This window comes from Petaurus breviceps, unplaced genomic scaffold, assembly GCF_028583685.1.
Source record: "Petaurus breviceps papuanus isolate PSGF00001 unplaced genomic scaffold, PetGlider_PUasm1.0 90879, whole genome shotgun sequence".
NCBI lineage: Eukaryota > Metazoa > Chordata > Mammalia > Diprotodontia > Petauridae > Petaurus > Petaurus breviceps.
Genome location: NW_027187368.1, coordinates 272,550 through 297,814, shown reverse-complemented (window position 1 = coordinate 297,814; position 25,265 = coordinate 272,550). Strand labels below are relative to the sequence as shown.

At 39.3% G+C, this 25,265-nt stretch overlaps 1 protein-coding gene across 1 annotated transcript in view; it reads right to left on the bottom strand.

The window, feature by feature from the left end:
* Positions 1-25,265, bottom strand: part of DENND1A (DENN domain containing 1A) — a gene marked incomplete at its 5' end in the record, with an annotated part of 386,178 nt that overhangs the window by 93,559 nt on the left and 267,354 nt on the right. The window contains 5 exons of the mRNA XM_069073945.1: positions 6,111-6,167; positions 8,042-8,113; positions 12,861-12,901; positions 14,132-14,219; positions 16,713-16,814. Coding sequence (XP_068930046.1) covers positions 6,111-6,167; positions 8,042-8,113; positions 12,861-12,901; positions 14,132-14,219; positions 16,713-16,814 — 360 coding nt within the window. The remainder of the gene's footprint in view (positions 1-6,110; positions 6,168-8,041; positions 8,114-12,860; positions 12,902-14,131; positions 14,220-16,712; positions 16,815-25,265) is intronic.

Sequence of the window (25,265 nt, the reverse complement as noted above, 5' to 3'; positions counted from 1 at the left end):
ACAGAGACAAACTCAAGGCCTAGAAACAAAAATCTTTGCTAATGGAAACAGCAAATTTTCTTCCATGATGCCAAAGGTACCAGAGAAATTCAGTCTTCTAGTGCTTCCTAGGTAAAAAGTATTAGCACAGCCATGCTATATGAACTCTGATTTCACATTAATTTTTACAATGCTTTGATCAGCTGTGAAGGCGTTGCTAGCTAGCACTATTTTAAAGATGGTATGACTGAGGAACAAGAGAGAAAGTGACTTGCATAATAAAGTCTCACAGCTAGTAAGAGATGGAACAGGGACCTGGACCCAGTTCTTCTGATCCCTAATTTCATACTTTTTTTTTTTTAGTCGCAAGACTCAGGTAAAGGTAGATCCTAGTGTTGCCCAATCATCTTTTATTTATTTTATATGCATACTGTATTTACTTATCTGTGAATATATTGTATACCTGTAGTAGAATGTGAATTCCATGAGGCTAGAGGCTGTCTGGATCATGGGGTTTAGAGTGATCATGTCATAACGTAAAAAGTTCTGGACTTGCAGTGAGGAGATAGGGGTTTGCATTTTGGCTTTGATATTTACTAGCTGTGTGACCTGAGGAATGTTACAACTTCTCTGGATCTGAAACTTCCTCATCAGTCAAAAGGGGAGGATAAATTTTGCCCAAACCTGTCTATCTCACAAAGCTGCTGTAAAGGGAAGGGCTTTGTAACTATAAAAGTACTACTGGCCTATGGGATGATGATTATAAGAAACAGAAAGTTGAGATCATCTAGCCTAACCCCTATATTTTACAGATGAGGAAAGTGACCAAACTCACACATGTAATAGTAGAGCTGAGAGGTGAGTGAATTCAGGTCTTGTGATGCCAAATTCAGTACTGTTTCACTTGGAAAATTCATATTGGTAAGAAACCTGAGAAACATCATGAACATTGGAAAGCCTTTGATCAGAGCTCAACTCTTCCTTCACATGGTGTGCAGGAAATGAAGCCAGAGGACCTGGATGTGAATAATGGCTTCCCCACTTAATACCTGTGTGCCCAAGAGGGCAAGGCATTCAGGTTGCTCATCTACAAAATGAGAGGGCTGGACTAGATGACCTCTGAGATTCCTCCTAGCTCTAAATCTATGATCCCATCAATGCTCTTTTTAGCCACAAGGCCAGGCAGTGGCAGAGAGGGGCCTTGAACCCTCATCTCTGGATCCAGGATCCAAATCTCAATTGATATGCCTGGCTTGCACTTTAGAAAGAGGACTATTATGTTGAAACTTTCAAAAGGGCTGTGATCTGTGCTCATTAAACTGAATTATGTCAATTTTACCAGACTGAAAAAAAAAATTCTATCTCAAGAATTACACTCCAGGCTAGAAACGATGTCTAATGTGAACCTATTTTAATAGCCATCTGTGGGGGAGGGGCAACATTTGTGGGGACCAGCAACACATTAAAAAATGGGGCACCAGAAGGGCAGTGACACCTGATACCTCACAGGAGCTCTGTACATAGGGAATATATTTGGTTTTAATCTGCAAGCCCAGGTACTCAGCGCTACATAAGGCTAGGCAATGATTCAGAGGTGCTGAATTCTCCCTCCTGAAAGTCAAGGAAGGTATTTTGGGCATTTTTTCTTAATTCTGTGCAGTTAGCCTTCAAAGGAGGCCAAGTAACAGAAGGACTCAACCATCTTGCTACGCTGATGGAGAGAAATAAGTCACCCATCCTTATTATTAGTTTGGGGTTGAAGTACAGGAGGTGTGAAATAAAGCCATGCCACAGTGTCTGTTAACAATTATTTGCTATCAGTCACAGGGATTCTCTGAAAACTTCCATTTCAGTTGCTTTGAAATACAGACAGAAATTGGGCCTCCATTCAATCTCCACTATCCTATTAAAGACGGACCTTCCATACACCATGATGACCTCTCAATAGGTCAGCCCCGCATTTCACATTTGCAATTCAAACCCAAGGCTGGAGCCCAGGAAGGGCAAACTGGGCTCTTGATTATATTGAAGAGGTCATCATTGCTATGCAGAGTGGCAGGAGGCAGATCTCCAGCTTGGTGCATCTTAAAATTATATCATTGTCTGGATTTGTATCACTGTTCAGAACTGTATCATGGTTCATGTTCATTACACTGATCGGAATGGTATCACTGTTTGGAAATTGTAACATTGTTAGGAAAGGTATCTATTCAGAACTGTATCTTGATTAAAATAATGTTGTTCACAATGGTTTAATTGTTTGAAATTGCATCATAGTTCAGGATCGTATCATTTCTTGAATATCACTGTTAAGAATTGTTCAGAACAATAGTTTGAAACTGCTTTAATTCTATGATGAAATCTGAACAGGGGATATTTGGCTTAGACATTTTCTAGGCTCCACATGGATGTGTTGCCATACAAAAGGGAAAAAGAAAGGCAAGAAAATATTTTCAGCTGCAGTGAATAAGGTCAGGCAGAGCAAAGCCTTAAATTGGCCCAGGAAAGAGAGTAGAAAAACACTGCAGAAGATTCAAATTCTGTACCCACCGAACAATGCTGGAGTTTCAATTACAAAACAGCTCTGCTACTAAAAACTGTAAAATATCAAGTCTGCAAAAATCTGTAAAAGCAAGGGAGGGGAAGTGAAAATTGAAAAAGGTACACTAATGGATCTGTCAACAGTCCAACGGTGACAAGACACATTTCTATAAAATGTCCGATGGTTAGTGAAACGGGTTTCACCATTTATAGTGCCTGAAATGTACTGACACTCTCTCCAGAACATTATCTCCCCAAATGAATCTTGAAATAACTTGGAGGGGGGAGTGGAAGAAGGAAAGAAATGCAGTGGGGCCCTACTCAATGGGTTGTTTGTAATAGGGGCTTAGGAAGGGTGGATTTTTTAAAAGGGAGATCCAGGTTCTTTCAACAAGTTATTTTTTGCCTTCCCTCAACAACATCAACAAAAAAGCTCTATTTATTTATTTCTAACACTGCCTATTAGTAGGAATGTGAAATAATACTAAGAATGAATCTATAAGGTCTTCTTGTACATTTAGGAATAGCTGGAAGACCTTTTACTGTCTTTTTTTTTTTTTTAAATAGAATGGCCAATCAGAATTTCCTTGGGCTTCTTCCACTTGGTATTTATTCTTTTATAAGAAGAACATTCTAGGGAGAGCAGCATATCTTTAATGATTTTAGGTAATAGCATAATGCCAGTGCCAGCCAAAGAGCTAGCAGGTGAGGAGGGAAAAATTGCTAGAAGTTAGAAATTTACTCTTGTTTTACATCTGTGATGAAATTCAACTGCCAGTGACCAAGATGGGAGGTGGGGATGGAGAGTGTGAGGAGAGCACACAGACTGATTGAAAATAACAGGTAAATGATGTATTCCACTTCCTTCTACCCCAATTTCTAACAGAGTATGATAGGCTACGCTTAAGGGTCTCTGGATTTCTATCCCTGGCTTTTAAATTTCAAGACTATAAATCTGGCTGCTAAAAAATTCATTTTCAACTGAAGTAAAGACCATAAGCTTTCAGTCAGAGAGAGCTGACCTTCCAATTAAAAGAAAGGAATCAATTTATTTGATTGTTCCAAGGTAATTAGAGCCTTTTTGACTTAAAACTTTAAACTGGTTTCCATCTAAAACAACTGAGATCCTAAATAAAATTGAAGCCCAATATGGAGATTGATTGAATGAAGCCCATTTCACATATGTGCCAAGAAATAGTAAAATTGTTCACATCTCTACAGTTTTTTTAAAATGCCCTCACATGCATTTCCTCATTTTAAAATTCTTTAAAAATTGTCCCTTTTTATTATATTTTCTCATTTAAGCCTTATAATAACCCCAAGAAGCTACAGCATATTATCCCCATTTTGAGGATTAGGAAACTGAGGCTCGAAAAAAATGGAAGTAATTTTCTCATGGTTATAGAGTACAACTATCTTTAACCTCCAAGTCCAGTTTTATGATACCATGTCTGGCTTCTAATAAACCAGTCCAAAAAGAAGTTTTAAAAAATGAGGACTGTTTGAGTGGTCCTATATTCAACAGTAAGAACACACAACTTGCTTTGCAATGGGGTCAAAGTACAGATTCAAAAAACCAACATTCTTCTTTTACTCTAACCTCAAAATTACCTATGTGAATACATTTTACAAATTATATAGGCTAAGGCTATTAAAAAGCAGAACAGCATCAATCCTGAGTCAACACTTTATCTTGCCTTCATATCATCACTCAACAAATCCTTCAAGTCATTCCTGTGCTCAAAAATCTTTAGTGGCTCCCTATTGTCCACAAAATAAGGTTCAAGCTATTTTGCCTGACATTCAAGGCCATCTATAATCTGGTAGTAAACTACTTTTCCAGGGTTATCCCACATTCGTCTACCTTACACAACTGACAATCTCACCATGCTGACCTCTCTCTGTTGCTCATGAACATCCTGCATGTTCTTGCCCCCGTGTTTTAGCTTAAACTATTCTTTATGCCTGAAATGCTTTTCCTTCTCTTGAATTCCTACTATCTTGTAAAGATGAACCTAAAGACCACCTCCTCCAGGAAGCTTTCCCTGGTTCCTTGTCAGTGATGACTAAGCTTCTCAGATTTCACATGGTACTTTTTTTTTTTTTTTTGCTTTTTGTAGGGGAGAGGGTAGGGCAATTGGGGTTAAGTTACTTGCCCAAGGTCACATGGCTAGTTTTATGTTAAGTATCTGAGGCCAGATTTGAACTCACGTCTTCCTGACTCCAGGGCTGGTGCACTATTCACTGTGCCACCTAGCCGCCCCCTTCACATGGTACTTTGTACTTCCCTAAAGTACCTACATGGTATTGTGTATGAGTGCTGTGTTGAGTCTCATCTCAGTGCTAGAATGTGAGCACCCTGAAAGCAGGGACCATGTCTTAGCTCAACTTTGTATCTTTCCCAGTGCTTCACACATATTCTGCCCATTAGACACTCAATAAATGGCAATAAGAGCTAGCTTGTGCTTGAAGGTTTGCAGAGTTTTATATATCTTGTCTGATCCTCACAATAACCCTATGAAGCAGATGCCATTATTATTCTCATTTTTCATGAAGAAATTTGAGGATCTAGAAGGTTAACTGACTTGTCCAGGGTCACACAGCTAGTAAATATCTAAGTGAGGATCTGAACTCAGGTCTTTCTAACTAGGGGTCCAGCACTCTGTCTAAGGGGCTACCCAGATGCCACTTAGTTATTTTTGTTAAGTGTTTGTGGAACTGAATTAATCTAATTTTTGCATGAATGTTCACACTATCAAGTGTAAGATAGGCTAGCCGACATGTTCTTTACTGTTAGGACACGCTGGGGTCTGATAAGTACCATTTTGACATCTCAGAGATCTTACACATCTTATGGCTTAGGAGACCAAGGCACAGAATCAGGAAGGCCAAACCCAGGGCATATAGCAGTAGAGTATTAAGAGCTAGGACTAGAACCTAGGTCTCCTAGTCTAGCACTTTATTGTTACACCTTGTTATCCCTTTGTTTTCATGTAGTTCTATCACTGGGAAAGAAGACACTCAGTCTCTTTCCCCTGTCTTTCCTCTCACTCCGAATAACAACACAAAAGCAAGATTTTCTATTTAATCCACCGTGGTGGGGCCATTTTGGGAACAATTTGAGATAGCTACCCCAAACTCACCATGTGTGTTTCTGGATGTTACATGTGTTAATGATATCTATACTCTGAATGCCAGTGTTACTTTGCCCAAGGGGTCACTGGGCCAGTGTCCGGGTAGGCACCTGGGCTCCAGGAAGCATAGTTACTATAGGTAAGAGAAGCCAATTTCCACAGACCCTTGCCCTTTGTTACCTAGACACCACGGAGTAGGCCAGGGACAGACTGACAGCAGGAACTCTGAACTTCCTTGCCTTTGTAGGCTTAAGCCAAAGTCTTAATGTTATTTGAAGACAGTTTTTTGTCTGTGAATATTTATAACAGTGTGAAAAATCCGGGACAGCTGGTAATGCATTTTGAAGTGTGCTAACAACACTGTATCAAACAGCTTTCTATTGATCACATAATGCTTTTTGTGGCTAAGCATTTCATACGCGGGGCTTATACATTTTGAATAAGAACTTCAAGTACCTTTTGCTTCAAGCGGTTTTTCACCTCTTTTATTCCCAGTTTTGCATGATCTTTTGCCTGCATGAAAAATTAATTTAAGTTAAAAATCCCTTTCTGTTTCCAGCAGTGACTGCTTGATTTTGGTCCACCGTGAACCACCTTTTCTGATTACTAGGAACAGGGAAAGGGAAAAATGGGATGATCAGGTGAAAACATAATGGTTAGAAAAACAAATACAGAGCTCAAAGGTTAAGGGAAAAAATCCCTTCAAGACACTGCAAAGATTTTGTTTTCTATGATTTGATAGCACAAGATACCTCCCCCTCCCCCCTCCCCATTACCCCTCCCTCCCCTCCCTTCCCCCTCTACCAAAGCTCAGCTTCTTTTGCTCTAATTATTTATCTCAGCCGCCCAGGGACAGCTCCCTGTAACAGGGGACCGACAGGATTCTGTAGGACCAGAATGCAAGTGAAATTCCACCAGGTAGGGCTGACAACCCCAGGGTGTCATTGGTGGCAGGCTGGAGCAGATACCTCAACCACTGTCATCAGGTTGTTTTCCAGATATTTATATCTGCAGAGATGGCTAGGTTTTTGCCTTCATGTCATTGTTTTGTTTGGTATGGTTAAAATTCATAAGCATGGCTCACATGAAAATCACCAAAATTTCAGCCATTCACTAGTACCAAAAGGATGAATGAAATTAGGTGGCTATCAACAACCAAGGCAAGAGACAGCGACTGTCAGGGGAAATGTTTGAGTTTGATAAGAGATGTGAAGATCATGAATCTGGGTGAGTCTCCTATTTCTATCTGGTTGAGGGATACTAGACTCTGAAACAACATAGTTCCTACAGTGTTATAATAAGCTAAAAGGTGAAAAGGAATATAGTAGGCTAAACTCCACAATTAGCAGCTTTCAATACCTTGCAAAATAACTTCTTCATTTTGAAAAAATAAAAAAATTAGAGGTGGAACAAGGTTTACTAGGGTCTGGCTTTGACTGTGACAGTCTTTTTTTTTTCTCTTTCCTCATAGGGGCTCTGGGATGAACTATAGGTAGATATTCCATACCCTTAATATTATTAATTGGTTGCATGGAAAACATAGTCAGTGTTATAAGAGCTGGCGAGTCCCAGGGAAATGATGTCTTAAGTAGGACAACAAGCAGGCTAATCCTCAGGAGAATTATGTTTTGGGTGAAAGATCAAATGATAGAGTAGGATTCCATGTCCTTATGGTGGGGGTCTGGTCAAAATGTATTAATAATATTATTAGGTGATTTACTGTGAAAAACATTTGGCATATACACTACAATTCTTATATAAGTTTAGTTTTAAAATGTAAACCAAGAGGCCCCACTTTTTCAATTATCCTTTGAAAGATTATGTCTTAAACCAACCATAAGTATTCCCCCTTTAAAAAACAAACAAGCTGGGGTGGCCAGGTAGCACAGTGAGTAAGAGCACCGGCCCCAGAGTCAGGATGACCTGGGGATTGAATCCGGGCTCAGACACTTAGCACCCACCCAGAAACACCTGGCAGTGTAACCTTGAGCAAGTTACTTAACCCCAATTGCTTAGGGGCAGCCAGGTGGCTCAGCGAGTAAGAGCACCAGCCCCAGAGTCGGGATGACCTGGGGATCGAACCCGGGCTCAGTTACTTAGCGCCACACCCAGAAATAACTAGCCGTGTAACCTTGAGCAAGTTACTTAACCCCAATTGCTTAAAAAAAAAAACAAGCAAAAGAAAACCCCAAAAGCAACAGGTTGCTCATGAAAAAATACTGCTTCATATTTCCAAATGGTCTTAATTCTTCAGGAACTAGCATTATCAGCATTGTGAGGCTTCTTTTGCAATTAAAGATCATGTATATTTAAATATTAGCTCTTGGAGAGCCCCCCAAAGTCAAAAGAAGATTGATTTTGTTTCCAACTCCCAAAGCAGTACTTACAAACTTATAGACAGTCTTCATAGCAGGGTTAGCCTTGGTTTTGACAGTATTCAAAATTGCTCCACTTCCTTTCTATAATGAAAAAAGCAATTAGCCATTTCTACTGCAGACATATCTAGCCAACATCAACACTGATCTCTTATCTTGAACCAAATTAAATCAAGTTACAAGCATATTTGATATAAGACAAACATGCCTAAGTGGAAATTCACTTGAAGCATTACTCATAGGCTTTGTTAATAAGGACACTTGGTATTTTGAGGGAAACATTGATTTGCTTTAAACTCTAGGTTAGGAGGATCTCTGAGATTAGGGTTTTGGTTTGTTACTATCTACTTAAAGTTAGAGACTCATAGAGCTGGAAGGGACTTTAAAACACAGAATATTAGAATGTAGGGGTTAGAATGTTAAAGTTGGAGGAGCCCTTTAAGTGCAGATTATTATAGTTAGAAAGAGTGTTGGAAAATAGAATGTAAGAACACAGAACATAAAATTTAGAGACATAAATAACTTTAGTTATGAATCTCTTATGTTTAGAACACAGGTTCACAGAATTTTGGAACTGGAAGAGACTTAAGATATCATCTATTCCAAACCCTTCATTTAACCACTAAAGGACTAAACAAAGGCCTTGAGGAGGAAAATGACTTCCCCAAAGTCACATAGCTGGTTAGTGGTGGAGCTGGGAATAGAACCCAAATTTCTAGGCACTGAATCCAGAACTCTCTTAACACAATTCCCTTCATATAAACAGAATTTGCTAAAGTTCTTTTGAGAGAGTATCTTGTACTATTGATCAGTAACTTCTCACGATACTTCTACATACCTGGAACAAGGCTAAAAGAAGTAGAAAGCAATACTCTGCCTGCTAACATATAGCTGGAGCTGACAAGTCAGTTCCAGACTGGCTTGAACTATACAGTCATGCTGAAAATACACTACCCTCTGCTGTGTACCTGACTCTCCTTGCCCTGTTTACCTGCTCTGGGTTCTTTATATCACCGGAATGCAGCCTTTCTTACCATCTAAATGCTGAGAAAAAGGGAAGAAGGGATATATCATGAAATCTAACTATTAGTTAAAGCAGAAATTCCCCAAAGTACATTGTGTGGACAATGGTATGGGGTGTAATCGCTCAGCTGGAACTTTTATCATTTACCTTACAAGCTTCTGAGAAAATAATGGGCAAAGAGCACTTGACTTGGCATCAGGAGACTTGAGTCTCATTCCCCGACCATTCAGCCTGTTTTGCTTTTTTATAAAAATGGTGATAATTCTTGCCCTGTTTCTCTCACAGGGCTTTTGGTGGGACCATAGGACCACAGATTTCATTAGGAGTCACTTAATCTAGCCCTTCTTCATTTTTTAAAATTAAATTATTTATTTTTAGTTCTCAACATTTACTTCCATACGTTTTTTCCCCTCCTTCCCCAAGATGTCTTGCAATCTGATATAGGCTTTACAAATACATTCCTATTAAAAACATTTTCACATTAGTCATATTGCACAGAAGAATCATAATAAATGGGAAAAACCATGAGAAAGAAAAAAAAACCAGAAGAAAACAAAACAAAAAAGAAAATAGTTTGCTTCACTCTGCATTCCGACTCCACAGTTCTTTCTCTGGATGTGACTGGCATTTTCCATTATGTGTCCTTTGGAACTGTTTTAGGTCCTTGCATTGCTGAGAAGGACTAAGTCTATCATAATTATTCCTCACACACTGTGGCTGTTACTGTGTACAATGTTCTCCTGGTTCTGCTCCCCTCACTCAGCATCAGTTCATATAAGTCTTTCCAGGTTTCTCTGACATCTGCCTGCTCATCATTTCTTATAGCACAATAATATTCCATTACATTTATATACCACAACTTGTTTAGTCATTCCTCAACTGATGGGCATCCCCTGGATTTCCAGTTCTTGGTTACCACAAAAAGCACTGCTATAAATATTTTTGTACATGTGGGTCCTTTTCCCATTTGTATGATCTCGTTGGGATACAGCCCTAGAAGTGGTACTGCTGGGTCAGAGGGTATACACATTTTTATAGCCCTCTGTAGTCCCTCCTCATTTTGCAGATGAGCTAACTGAGGGCTAGAGAAAGGAAGTGATTTGGCCAAGGTTACACAGGCAGTAAATATCAGAGCCAGGATTAGAAACTGGATCTTCTCATTTCACATTCTAAGGCCTTTCCACTGGGGCACACTGCCTCAAAAGGAGATACCCAAGGTAAAGAGCTTGGTACACTTCTACAGTGAGAGCCAGAAGTCCTGGAGTCAGGAGAACTGAGTTCAAGTCCTAAGTCTAGCACTGGCTGTATGACCCAGGGCAAATCATATTCTTATCTCATGTGTAGGGGTCAATGATCCTCATCACTTACAGGGTTGTTGTGAAGAAGGTGCTTTGAAGCCATAGATATATAAGTGAGCTGTTTTTAAATATGAGCTCTTATTATTCATAGATAAGCTATGACAAAGGAACAATTCTACAGCAGATAAAGTAAACAAATCCTAAATGAAGGCAGGGCTATTGTTTTAACACACCCACTTATATTAGGCATTCCCAGATTTAACTGAAAAAATGCTTACATTGTTACAACTGTATCTAAAAGTATTATAATGGAATACATTAAGACTGTAAATTTTCTACCTACATCCATTCCAATATACTTTCCAAAACAGTTGGGCAGTCTATTAAAATGTTTTCGAGTATTAAAATCACCTTCATCAATCAATTAATAAGTATTTATGGATTATCTGTTTTGAGCCTAATATTATGCTTAGATCAATAAAAGAAATATAATATTGAATTGAAGCAAGAACGAAGCTATTTAACTAGGGCTTTACAATTTACAAAGTATTTAATAATAATAGTTAACATTTATATAACACTTGCTATGTGCCAAGCACTATGTTAAATAAATGCTTTACAATTACTGTCTTACTTCATCCTTACAACACATCTGGGAGGTAGGTGCTATTATTATTTGCATTTTATGGATAAGGAAACTGAGGCCAAAAAAAAGAGTTTAAGTGACTTGTCCAGGGTCACACTGCTAGTAAGTTTCTGAGGCTGAATTTGAACTTAGGTCTTGAGGACCAATGCTCTATCCACTGTGCCACCTAAATGCCAATTATATTTGCATCCATCGTCCCATCTGGTGTTCATGACAACCCTTGTGAGAGAAGCCAATCAGGTAGTGTTGTTCTCATTCTATAGATGAGGAAACTGAGACCCAGAGAGGTAAAAGATCCTCACCCAAGGTCATGGAATCCTAGAACCTTGAGCTAAGAAGAAATCTGGTACCTGTACAAATGACAAAACTAGGAGGAATTGACAGAAGTTACAGGGAGGCAGATTTCAGCTTGACATAAAGCAAGATTTCCTAACAAAAGGGACTGTTCAAACAGCGGAGGGCTGTCTAGGGAGGCAATGAATTACCCTTCATCGGAGGGCATTAAGCAGAGACAAGATGATCACACATCAGGAAGGTTGCAGAGGGGATTTAGGGAGAGATTGATTTAGATTAACTCTTGAGATAGTCCAACCTTGTGCCTAATTTATGACTAATAATAAAAGAATCAGGACTTGAGCTCAGGTCTTCTATTTTTCAAATCTAGTGTGTCGTCTATTGCCTATAGTTACCTCTCACTCTTCTCATAGTATTATTATCAGTGTTATCCACAATAACTCCCATTTCTATAGCACTTTAAGATTTACAAAGTGCTTTCCCTTATATCAATCTTATGAAGTCTGTAGCATAAGCAACTTTGCCCATTTTACAAATGAGTAAACTGAGGTACAGACAGGGAAAGTGACTTGGCCAAAGGTTACAGAGCTAAAGCGTCAGATTCAAATCCAGATTGCCTTGAGTCCAAGTTTAGTGCTCTTTCTGCTCCCCCACTGCCTCTGATGTATGATCTTTGAGTGGGCCATGTCTGCAGTGGAGAACTAGGACTACATACAGAAGAAAAGACAAACATATATGAGATCAAAAACCGTTAGAGAGTATTTTGTTTAGCTCCCTTATTTTACAGATGAGAAAAATGTGGCCAGTGCTTTTACCAGCACTCATTCATCAAACAACTATCCACATTTACCGATAATGTGCCAGATATGGATACCATGCTAGGTACTGGGAACACAAATAAAAAAAAATCACCTCTGCCCTCAAGGAGCTGATATTCTATCAGGGGAAACAGCAAGAACACAGAAATGTAACTAGAAAATATTTAAAAGTAGATAGACTCTGCCACTCTATTAAAAAACAAAGGAAAATCACACAGTAAAACAATGAATTTTTCTAAGATTTCCAAAACATATCTCAAGATTATACAAGGAATGTTAAAGAATATATTCTCTAGTAAAATAACAAGCAATTGTCTTGCAACAACATTAAGGAGATAGGCGCTTGGAGCATCAAGACCTCTATCTTTCCAGAAAATGCCACAAATAAAAATTAATAAATTAATAAAACAATTTCACATGATAAACATAATTACACTGGGATCTGGCAACCAAACGCCCATCATTTTTCTCTGACATCACATTCAACATGTTTGAGCTGGACTCTCTCTAACGGAAAGTTGAGAAATTATTTCTTCTTTCTCCCTACTGAGGGATGGCTTCAGAGAGTCCTATTCTTCTACTTGCCAACTGGCGTGAAAATGACCTGGCATTTTAAACAAAAGCAACTTTAGATTAAAGAGCCAGATGGTTGCATACTAACAATGTGCTTGTGGGTGGTAGTGGTGGTACAAACACTCACAAAGGGGGATAATGAGAAAGGAGACATCAACTGGAATGGTCATTCACTTACCCGCACGGTAGAGAGCCACTGGTGGTAGAGTTTATCACTCCCTAGGGAAAGAGAATTAAAAGAAGATCTCACTTAATAATCCTCTACAGTCCTACTCTGATTATTCATTATGGCATAGAGGTGACCTTGTGCTCATGAAGGCCATGCTTGAGGAATGTTCTGGCAGGAATTACAGTGAATGCAAGAGAGGGTTCAAAAACTAGTCCAGGGGTGGACTGTGGGTCTGTACCCAGAAAAAGGGCCTAAGTTTGGAAAGGTTCATAACCAGAGGGGCTGGCCACCAGCAGATCCATTTCTTTAGTCACCCACAACCTATTCACTGTCTACTGAAGGGTGGGACAATTGTGATGGGCAAGGGTAGAGGGAATACCTAACTGATTAAATTATCCATCTTTAGATCCAGGGATCTTTTGGATCAAGCTGCTCTCAGGACTCCATTTCCTTTTTCATACAAGGCCCTTAGAAAAGTCAAAACATGGTAAACTACATGGAAACTGTATGTTCCAGAATACAGTGATGGGGAAGGTAGAGAGAAGACAGTGACGCTGAACTCTCGCGACCATGGGGGGGTCAAGGAGGATCTGGAGGTGGTGGGATAGTGAGGTTCCCTGAAAGTTTGGCAACTCAACAAGCAGAGCTAGAGTACGAATTTGGAAAATTAGGTTCTAATCCCAGTTCTGTCAACAGCTCATTATGTATTAAGCAAGTCACTTCCCCTTTCTGGGCTCCAGTTTCCTCAGTGAAAAGGCTGGACTAGATATTTTAACAGTCTTCTATGTTCTGAGGACCCTTCTCATTCCAACATTCAAGGTAGTGAGGTCTATTTCTGCTGTAACATTCTATGCTGTAAGGTCCCTTTAGGCTCTGAGAAGTCCCTGATTTTATGGTAGCTCAGGAAAAACAACTGAATATATTAAATAAAAAATATATTACATAAAAGCAACTTTACTATAAAATAGAGGTACATTTCTGTATATCATTAGAGAATAACAGACTCTTAAACCTGAAAGGGTTCTAATACGCCATCTAATCCAAATCCCTGTCTGATACACTAGCTCTTTCTATGAATAGAAAAAGGAAAAGTGATAATTTAACCCTTTCAAGTATCATTTCTAAAAGAAGTCTTTTCACATAAACTTGACTGCAATAACAAGCCATGAGAAAGAAAAAATCAGGCTCCACTAGAGGGAGGAGGCCATGTTATACCTTGCAATGTAGGTCTTATGTCATACTACCTGACCATGAGTGAGAGAAAAAGAAACACTTCGTACCAGCATACTCTCCCATATTTATCTCTTCTTCAAAGACATCGCTGAAGCCTTCTCCAGAATTGAGAAGATCCAAGCGGCCATCAATAAACTATAAAAAGGAGACAAACAAAACAGCACCCACAGGAAACAGATGTAATATTCAGCTCTAAATATTACCTATCCTTTAATGCCCACTGCTGGTGCTACCCCTTCTATGAAACCTTCCCTGCTTTTCACTATTTGCGTGCTCTCTCTCCTTTCCTGGATTTCTCATAGGACTGTTTTCTTTTTCATTATAGCTATTTGTAAACATGTCCTTGTTTCCCTGGTAGAATGCGAATTCCTTGAATTTATTTATCATATGTTATTTATCTCTGCATTCATAGAATCACAGAATCTGAGAACTCTGAAGGACCTCAGTGGTCATATAGTCAGTCAGCAAATAGACATTTATTAAGCACCTAGTAAGTGCCAGGTACTGTGCTAAGTGCTGGGGGTTTGTGCTCTCAAGGAGATTCCAGTCTAATGGGGGAGATAATATGCAAACAGCTCTATTCAAACACGCCACATACAGAACTGGAAATAATCAACAGAAGGAAGACACTGGTCTGACCCATACATGAAGGAATCTCTTTTATAACATATTCAGTAAGTGGTATTCCAGGTCCTGCTTGAAGATCTATAAGGAGGGGGGATCCCCCACCTCTTGAGGCATCATTCCATCTGTGGGAAGCTTTAATTATTGGGAAGTTTTCATGACACTGAACTTAAATTACCTTTTGTAACTTCTGCCCACTACTCCTGGCTTTACTCTCTTGGGCCAAATAGAACAAGTCTGATCCTTCCTTTACATAACAATCTTTGAAATACTTGAACACAGCTATCATGGCCTCTCCATGTTTTCTTTTTCTTCAGGCTAACCATGACTAGTTCCTTCGATTGATCCCCATTTCATGGACTTAAGGCCCTTCAGTTTCCTGGCTGCCCTCCTCTGGAGAGCCTCCAATTCATTAATGTTCATTCTAAATCAAGGTACTGAGAATTGAACCTGATCTTCCAGACAAGGTCTGACAAAAGGGCTTATGATTTCTCTGCTCCTGGAATCTCTGCCCAAGATGGCTTTAATTTTTTTGTCTGTCACATCATACCTGACTGAATCAAATGGAGCTTATTGTCCACTAAGATGTCTCAATCACTTTTTAGATCAATTGTTATCTATCCTTGTTTCTCCCATCTTCTATCTGTGGAGTTGATGCTTCATACCCCAAGTGGAAAAATTTGCATTTATTACCACATTCATATTATTAGATTCAGGCTGATGCCCTAGCTTGTCAAGATCCTTTCAGTTCCTGACTCTGTCTTTCATTGTGTTAACTATCCCTCCCAGTTTCATGTCATCTGCAAATTTGATGAACATACTATCTACGCCATTATCCAAGTCACTGAAAAAAAATGTTAAATAGTATAGAGCCATGTACAGCTCCCTAGAGTCCTCCACTAGAGACCTCCTGCCATGATGACATTGAAGCATTAATAACAACTCTTGAGTCTGGCCATCTGACTACTTCTAAATCCACTGGACTGGTGGGGTGGGGAATCTTGCAGCCTTGAGACCACACGTAGCCCTCCAGGTCCCTAAGTGCGGCCCTTTGACTGAATACAAACTTCACCAAACAAATTTCCTTAAGAAAAGGATTTGTTCTGTAAAATTTAAGCTCAGTCAAAAGGCTGCACACAAGGACTGAGAAGGCCGTTTATAGCTTCAAGGCTGCAGGTTCCCCACCTCTGATCTAATCCATGGTCGCCCAGGGCCTTTTACAAAGTAGGTGCTCAATAAAGGCTTGTTGAACTGAACTGAATCAGCATATAATGACAAAAGAAGATCCTTCTTCTGTGATTTGAAACATCTTCTAAGGTGATTTAATGCCTAATAACACATACATACAAATCTTGTGTATGTGTATATGCATACATATATCTATGTATATATGTATATGTATATACATGAGCACAATACTTATGATGTATAAAACTTTTGAGACTTATATGTAAAGAGCACTGAAATTAGAGTAAAAAAATCAAGGGTTAAAGTATTTTCACAAAGGCCTGTTCAATGTATGACTTTGCCATGGGAATATGGGTCAAGTTATAGCCCATATGACTTTGAGTGAAGGTTTCTTAATTGTGATCCTGGCTCTTCTACTTCATAGTTAAATGATCCGGAGGAAGTCACTTCCTTTTCTCTGACCAATGGCTTCCTTTTCTCTCAAATAAAGAGTTAAACTAGATGATCACTAAGGGTATGTCCTTTCCAGCTTGGCATGTGGCGATCCTTTTATTCTTATCTCATAGGGCTGTTATAAGGAAACCATTTTTGAAAATTATAAGGTGCTAGTTAAAGAAATGGGAGCTATGGCTACTGCTTACAAAAAATAAAGACAATTACTAGAACAGATTAAATGATTTACCTTACTTTCATGCATTTTTTAAAAGTGTAAAACAGGTGGAACTTGGAAGACTGTAACTCTTTGAATTTTCACTCCAGAAGCATGCATGTATTTGGGGACTACTCCAGAGAGAAGACCTGAAGAGCTGTGTGTACCTGTTTAAACAGTTGAAGTTGTATGGCATTCTGAAGGAACTGCCTCATGGCACTGGATCGATGGGACACAAAGGTTTCTTCAGAAAATGTTATTGGTTCCTCCTGGGAAGAGAAAGACAAAAAGAATGGAGGACAGAGGGAGAGAAACATTAGACTCTGCTGAGTCATTATATGGCCAAAGAGGAATGACATTCTACAGATACAAAGGACAATAAAATTGTGATGGAACCTACATTACACCTAGTTATACACAGATGGTAGTAAGCTAAATACATACACACACAAACACACACGTATGTGTGCATGTTTATATGTATATTTATTTTATATGTGGATATGTATAGATGTGTATATTTCTATCTGTCCATCAAGCTATACTTCCTAAAGATCATGATGCAGTGGAAAGATCCCCGGCCAGAGGGAGAGACTCAGATTCTAGTCCTGACTCTGTTACAAATTTGCTATATGACTTTGGCCAAGGTACTTTTCTTCATGGGTTCTCAAATTATTCCTTTACACAATGAAGAAATTGGATTAGGTGTTCCATAAAGTCTCTTTGAGCTGGGGCATTCTATATGTTAACATCATTGCCATTTTGGACTCTCTATGTTCTAAGGTTCCTATGAGTTGAAATGTTCTATATGCTAAAATCCTTTGACATTCTATGTTCTGACATATTTCTGTCTATATTTTCATGTGCTTTCCAGTTCTAACATTCTAAGTTCTCTGGTCCCTTCCTTCCATCTCCAATGTCTATGATTCTAATAATATCCAAATTAAAATCCACCGGCCCTAGAACATTTTGCTAATCTTATTCCCCTTGCTGAGGAAGTTTGATTCTTCAAACTACTTTGAATAACTCAATAAAATGATACAACAAAATCCTCTGTTTTTGTATATTCAACACCTTAAATCTTCTTTGAACAGATTCAGAGGGTTAACCTACACAAACAAGTCTTTAATTTCAGTGGTGTGTTCTCAGTTCAGAAAGATTAGACTTTTATATCTTGAAAAGAATGAAATCTCCCCCCTTTCCCAGGCTTGTTGGCAAAAGACAGATTGTTTTGAAGCTCTACTTTCATCTTGTTTTAATGAGTTATGTTAATGTTGAAGTCTGCTGTGTAGCTGCCATCAGGCCACATATTTCTTCCATGCTTAAATCTATACAGCCCAAATTCGGCAAGGAGAGACATTTATTAAATAAGAAAAACAGCAGTGACAAAGAGCCAAAAGATTTGGCTTGTGTAAAATTAATTTTCAGTTCTTTTAATGCACCCACCAAAATGTTCAAAGCCTTTTGGCTGGAGAGAGCTTCCGTGTTCAGCAGCTGTGGGAGGCATGCCAGTCAGCAGGGACTGACTGCAACACAGCTGGGATTCATGGCCCTGTTTGGGTTTCAGTTCCTGAATCGTCCTTGGCCTACGAATCTGAACTAGAGTGAACAGCTGTGGCTGCAGAATCCTGGCACAACAGGTGAACAGTTCAGGAAGTGTTTTTCTAGGAGACAGGAAGGGGCAAATGATTCAAAGAATCATAGACTCAGAGCTGGAGAGGACTTAAGAACAAAGAAAGTTAGATGATTTTAGAAATCATCTAGTCTGGTCCATTCAACTTTTGGGAGAGGTAAACTGAGACCCAGAAAATTAAATTCAATCATTCAACATACATACACTTATTAACTGGATATGAACAAGGAACTGTATTAGGTGCTAGGGATGCAATGACAATGGAACTTTCTTTGCCCTCACCTAAATTAAACAAACACTGATTGAGTCCTGAGTAGATATGGCATGTAGAGAGAAAAATAAATAAGATACTTTGAGGAAAAACAGAATACTATCAATGAGGTAGGTCAGGAAAGGCTTTTAGGAGAAGGTGGTATCTGAATTAATTCTTAGAAATGGCTAAGGATTTAGAGAGGCAGGGATGAGGAGTGAGGAGTGAGTGAATCTCAGGTAAAGGGGCAGTCTTGTAATGACTGGATTTTAAGTTGCACTGAGATTTAATAGAAGAGTCAAGTCTAGAAAAGTGCATGGCAAACCATAAAACCCTCTACATAAATATGAGTAATTATTTTTATTCTATAGGGAAAAAGTGGCCATCACTAGGCCTTATACCAGTGTAGTTATTGCTTTCATCATACCGAGATGATTAAGTCTGTGATGGGGACACGCTAATGAGAAAGGATGAAAACGTGTTTCCTCCATGAGGTGCTGCAGTGATGTGCGGCACTAATGGAATAGATTTCAGAGAATTTCGTGGGGGGTGTTAAGTTGGAGAGATGGTGTTATTCAGTTCTCTTTGTTAGAGAGCTTTTCTCAAGTCAAACTCATCCTTCCCTTATTGACTGTGTTGGGGGGCACACTTTGCCTTTGAAAAGAAAGCTGATAAAATATATAATCCAAGTCCACCCAATCACTAATTGCTCAGATAAGTTAACAGTGTGTATGGGGGGAAAGCATCCTTGTATGAGGAAACATCACTACATAAACACACTGAAGACAATAATTACTATATCAGACCTATACCAGCACATCTCACTATTGTCAATAATAGCATTTCTATTATACTTTATGGTTAAAAAGCACACTATTGCAATTGTTCGCAACTATCTGGATGGTAGGCAATGTAGTATAATACAAAGGGCATGCGCTTTGGACTCACAGGACCTACATTCAAATCCTTGTCTCTGACGCATTGTTTATGTGACTTGGGCAGATTACTTAACCTCCCCTGGGTCTCAGTTTCTTCATGCAGAATGAGAAGATTAGATTAAATGGCTTCTGAGGTCCCTTTTAGCTCTAGCTCAAACACATTCTTTCCATTTCACAAATTAGGAAATTGAGGCTAAGGGAAATAACTTTTTTTTGGGGGGGGAGGCAGGGCAATTGGGGATAAGTGACTTACCCAAGGTCACATGGCTAGTTTTGTGTTAAGTGTCTGAGGCTGGATTTGAACTCAGGTCCTCCTGACTCCAGGGCTGGTACTCTATTCACTGTACCACCTAGCTGCCCTGGGGAAGGGAAATAACTTGCCTTGGGGCCAATTAGTATGTGGCTGAGGAAGAACTCAAACCCAAGCTTTTCTGACTCCAATTCTTGTTGTCTTTCCACTATTCTACACTAGCAACAGAATCACCTTGAAGGTGGGGACAATATTGTTTTTCATCTTTGTATTGCCAATGTTAAGCACAAGACCAAGGATCTAACAGACATTTGATAAAATTTTTTTGAATTAAATGGAATGGAATCAGAGAGAAGGTCTTAAGTGTACCTTTTCTTCAGACCATACCAGGAAGAATGTCTATTCTATAGTGGTTCAATGATGAATGAATTTCTTGGGACCTAGCGACACAGGAGGGAAGTATGATGGGCAAGAATAAGTTGTAACATACTAGGATCACTGGATTATAGACTTAGAGTTAGAACAGACTTCAGACTCCATCCAGCCCAAGCCTCTCATGATAGAGATGAAGAACTTAAGTCCCAGAGTGGTTAAGCGACTTGTTTAACCTTACTAACTAGTGATAATAGCAACAACAACCATTTATATAATGTTAACTATGTGCCAGGCACTGTGCTAAGTGTTTTACAATTATTATCTTATTTGATCCTTATATCTACCCCTGAGAAGTAGGTGCTATTATTATCTCTACTTTACAAATGAGGAAACTGAGGTAAGCAGGTCAAATGACCTGCCTAGAGTCACACAGTAAATGCCTGAGGTTGGATGTGAACTCAACTCTTCCTGACTTGAGGCTTGGTGCTCTATCTTCTATGACACTTTTTTTTTTCTTTTTGCTTTTTGGAGGGGGGAATGCAGGGTAATTGGGGTTAAGTGACTTGCCAAAGGTCACACAGCTATTATGTGTTACGTGTCTGAGACCAGATTTGAACTTAAGTCCTCCTGACTCCAGGGCCCGTGCCCTATTCACTGTACCACCTAGCCACCCCTTCTATTATGCCACTTTGTAATTCAGAACCTGTGACTCAATATCCAGTATTCCTTCCAATATAAGCTCCTTCCTTATATCTAGGAGTTGCTGGTATGGCAAGGGATAAGAGGTAGTACGTGGGAATACAGGCAGGGAAAACGAGATGCATCAACCCTATAGTAAAGATGATATTAAGTCATGAAATTGTGGTGATTGGATCCACTATAAATGTACATTATATGCAATTAATATAACATAACTATATGAAATATAGCATAAATTATGTAATCTCAACTGGATGCTCACTGTATGTAGCAAGGCAATTTTTTAATATCTCCCTAGTTGATTCACTTTCCCACTCATGACAATGACTTTTCCAAACCTTTTCATTCTTTTCAAACCTCTTAAAGCTTTCCCACCTATTCAGCTGAGAACCCTGCCTAATATTTCACTGAAAAACAATTGACCCCATTTACCCAGGATTCCCTCTTCTCCCCTCCCTCTCATCTCACATTAGATGCCTTTTGCCACTATCCCCTCCTTCACTGCATTATCCATGAGGAGATGGACCTTCTCCTTGCCAAAGCACACCACTCTACATGCACAAGCCATCACATTCCTTCCTATCTTCTCTCTCCCTCTAACTATCATCCCACATCCCTCCTCCCTTTTGTGGCTATACTCCTTAAGAAGGCCGTCTATAGTTGATGCTACCTCTTCCTTACTGCTCAGTCTCTTCAATATGACCTCTACATGATTCAACCAGAACTTTCTCCAAAGTTATCGATGCTTTCTTAAATGCCAAATCTACTGACATTTTCTCAGTCCTCATCCTTCTGCATCTCTCCACAACCTCTGACACTGAAGATCACCCTCTTCTCCTTGATACATTCTTCCCTCCTGGTTTTAGTGACACCATTCAGTCCTGGCTCTCCTCCTACCTGTCCAGTCATTTCTTCTAAGCTTCCTTTGCTGGATTTGCCATCCAGGTTGTGCCCATCAACTGTGGTGTACCCCAGGACTATATCTTGGACCCTCTTCTCTTTTCCCTTTATTATTTCTGCTTGTTGATTTCATCAGCTCCCATGGTTTCATCTATCATTTTTATGCTGATGAGTTTCAGATCTACTGATCCAGTCCTGACCTTTGGTCTCATATCTTCAACTGCCTACTAGGCATCTCAAACTGGATGTCCCATGTCTATCTTAAAAACAACTCATCTTTTTTTTTTGGAGGGGGGAAGGTAGGGCAATTGGGGTTAAGTGACTTGCCCAAGGTCACATAGCCAGTTTTGTGTTGTGTCTGAGGTCACATTTGAATTCAGGTCCTCCTGACTCCAGGGCTGGTGCTCTATTCACTGCACTACCTAGCTGCCCCAAGAACTCATTATCTTTACCTTCAAATCCTTCCCTCCTCCTTACTTCCTTATTACTGCTGAAGGCACCACCATTCTACCAGTCACTCAGGCTCAAAAATTACACGCCTCCCTCATATCCAATTTGTTGCCAAGTCCTGTTGATTCTACCTCTGCAACATCTTTTGCATATATCCCCTTCTCTTCTCTGAACCTGCCGTGACTACCTTGTATCAGACCCTTATCTCCTCACCTCCTCACATACTGGACTATTGCAATAGCCTGCTATCTGGTCTCCCAACCTCAAGAGTCTCTCCACTCCAGTCCCACCTCTACTTAGCTATTCAAGTGGTTTTTCCAAAGTGAAGACCGACTATGCCTTAGCCTTATTTAGTAAAATTCCAGTGGCTCCCTATTACCTTCAAGATCAAATATAAGCTATTCTTGCTTGGATTTTACAGCCTTTCATAATCTCTGCTCTCCTAGCCTTCTTAGACTCATCCCCATGTACTCTTTAGTCCTGTGACACCAGTCTCCAAGTGCCTAGCACAGTTCCTGGAATATAGTAAGTGCTTAATAAATGTTTGTTGATTGACTGTTAAGAAGTTTAAAAAAATGTCAAAGTATTTTGACATTTGGCAGCTGTGTGTAGGATGGACTAGAGAGAGGAGGCCTAGATGCAGGAGGCTACTGCAAGAGTCCAGGTTAGAGCTGATGAAGGCCTGAACTAGGATGGTGACCATGTTAGTGGAGAGAAGGGGACAGACCTAAGAGATGTGCAGAGGTAGAATGGGCAAGATGAGACAACTGATTGGATATGAGGAGTAAGGAAGAATGAATAATTAAGGAGGACTTTGAGGTAATGAACTGGTAGGGTGGTAGTTTGAGAGAAATAAGTTAAAAAGAGGGACTAAGTTTTTGGAGGAAAGATGATGAATGCCATTTTGGAAATAATAAATTTAAGATACCTGTGAGACATCTAGGTGGAGATGAACACCAGGCAGTTAGGATTAGGGGATCTGAATTCAGGAGACAGAGTAAGGCCAGGTATAGAGTTGGGAGTGCTCTAGAGTATTCACTGAGATGATAAGTGAACCCATAGGAACTGAGATCACAAAGACAGTGAGTATGAAGAGAGAAGAGGGCTTGGGACAGAGTCTTCGGACACAGGAAGTCATTAGAAGGTGAAGAAATGAAGGAGATCCTCCATTTAAAAAAATTTTTGATTGTGAAAGAGAGAAGAGCTACGGTAATAAGGCAGTAACAGGTTCAAGAGAAAACTTTTTAAAGAATGGGGGAGATATGAACATGTTTACAGGGAATGGGTGAATAAATATAAAGAAAATGAAGATAGAAAAAGAGAATGGATGAGCGAATGGGCAAGTTTCCCATTTCCCCTTGAGGAGGAGATGAATTAAGTGAATAAGTAAAAGTATTGGCTCTGGCAAGGAGAAGAGTGAGAGGCCCAGTGTCTTGGGTCCTCAGTGGTTATGGATGGGTGAGGCACAGTTGGTTTACTCACTTTCTATCATCAGTAAGGGTAGCTATACCCTAGGCCTTAACTTTGATGCTGAATTGATAATCATTCCCTGGATGAAAAAGGTGGTATGTGTATATGCGCTTCTGTGGGGGAGAATTGGGGCAGGGTGGAGAGTCACTGGGTTAGTCAGAGCAGCCAGAGGGACCAGTGTCACAAGGTTAGGATGGCTGGTACGATAGTGAGAAGCTTAGTGTTTCACAACCCTTATTGGTAATGGCAACAGAAAAAGAGATGGATAGGCACCGAGGAATGAGTGAGAGGTAAAGAAATGGAGGCACAAGTATAGATGACAATTTCTAAGAGTCTGGTTGTGAAAAGAAGAAGAGTTTGAGGTCATGATGGGTGTGACTTTTTTGTGAAAGGTTGGGGGAGACCTTCTAGGCAAGCATCTAGGCAGTGGGAAAGAAGACACTGGGGAAGGAGTTGGGAAAAGGAGAGACTGAAGCACCAAAGGGGCTATATTGTACTTTAATTTTTTATATTGGTTGTACATTGTCGTTTTATTAGAGGATTTCTATGTTTTCATTTTGGCAGTTAATTTTAATACTACAATTTGTCAGTTCCCATCTGAAACCTATATAAATAACTGGTGCCTCAAACTCTGAGTTAAATAAATGATTTAAGAGAGGCAATTGTGGTACAGCAAAAAGAACAGGCACTTTGTGACCCTGGGTAAAGCACAACTGCTTTAAGCTTAAATTTCATCATCTATAAAATGGCATAATAATACTTGCACTATATATACCACAAGGGTATTGTGAGAGTTAAATGAGTGAAAATATTTCAAATGAAATAATTTATATAAAGTACTTTGTAAAATATAAAGTACTCTATACATGTAAGTCAATAAAAATCATAACCTAAACTGTCAGTAAGCGAAAAAGAAATAACAAAACAAACTTGCCCATAGTTGCCCAGACATAACATAGATCCATAAAACCTTTAAAAAGTTTTTAATAGATGTTGCCATATCAAATATTCGTAATCTCAAAACCATATGGAATGAAGAGTTTTCAAAATGTAGAGAATTAACAGAAGAAATCAGGGTTCTGTGGGAACAGGTTAAGGTGCATGTCAGCCTCATCATCCTGTCTGCTACTGGAGTTGCTCTGGGGATGCTTTCAATGAGCCTACAAAAGATAAACTCACATCCCAGTATATTTATTAAATTAAAAAAGCAAACATTTTACCTATCTGCACAACAGTCTACAGAACATTAAATACAAAAGAATAATAGCAGGACAGTGACCTGTTCTAGTACTATCATACTATGGTGAGAAGAAATGAGATGATAATAATAGCAGCAAACATAACTAACACCGTTACAGGCCATAGTTAGTCCTTGATGATATATATTCTAATTTGTACTCAATTTCATATAAATGGTAGGTTTTTCATTGGAAAATCTCAAAGAGTTCTCCAAAAATGCTTCTCTTTACAAGGGGAAAACAGTTATCTGTTTTGCTAAAAAAAAAAAAAAAATCTGACAATTATAGCAACATAGGATGGGGGTTGATTTCAATCATTCTATGCCTTTTGATTATTACCATTAATATTCTCCCTACTCTTCCTTTGGAAGAAATGGTTTAGTCATTTGCAGGTGAAATCTTTTGCTTGTATGCATGAGACAATCCAACTTTATTGTGTCATCTCTGCCCCCATGTGTCTCCCAGCTCATCGGATATTCTTACACTAATCAGTATTTCCTGACTTCCCCTTACTTGT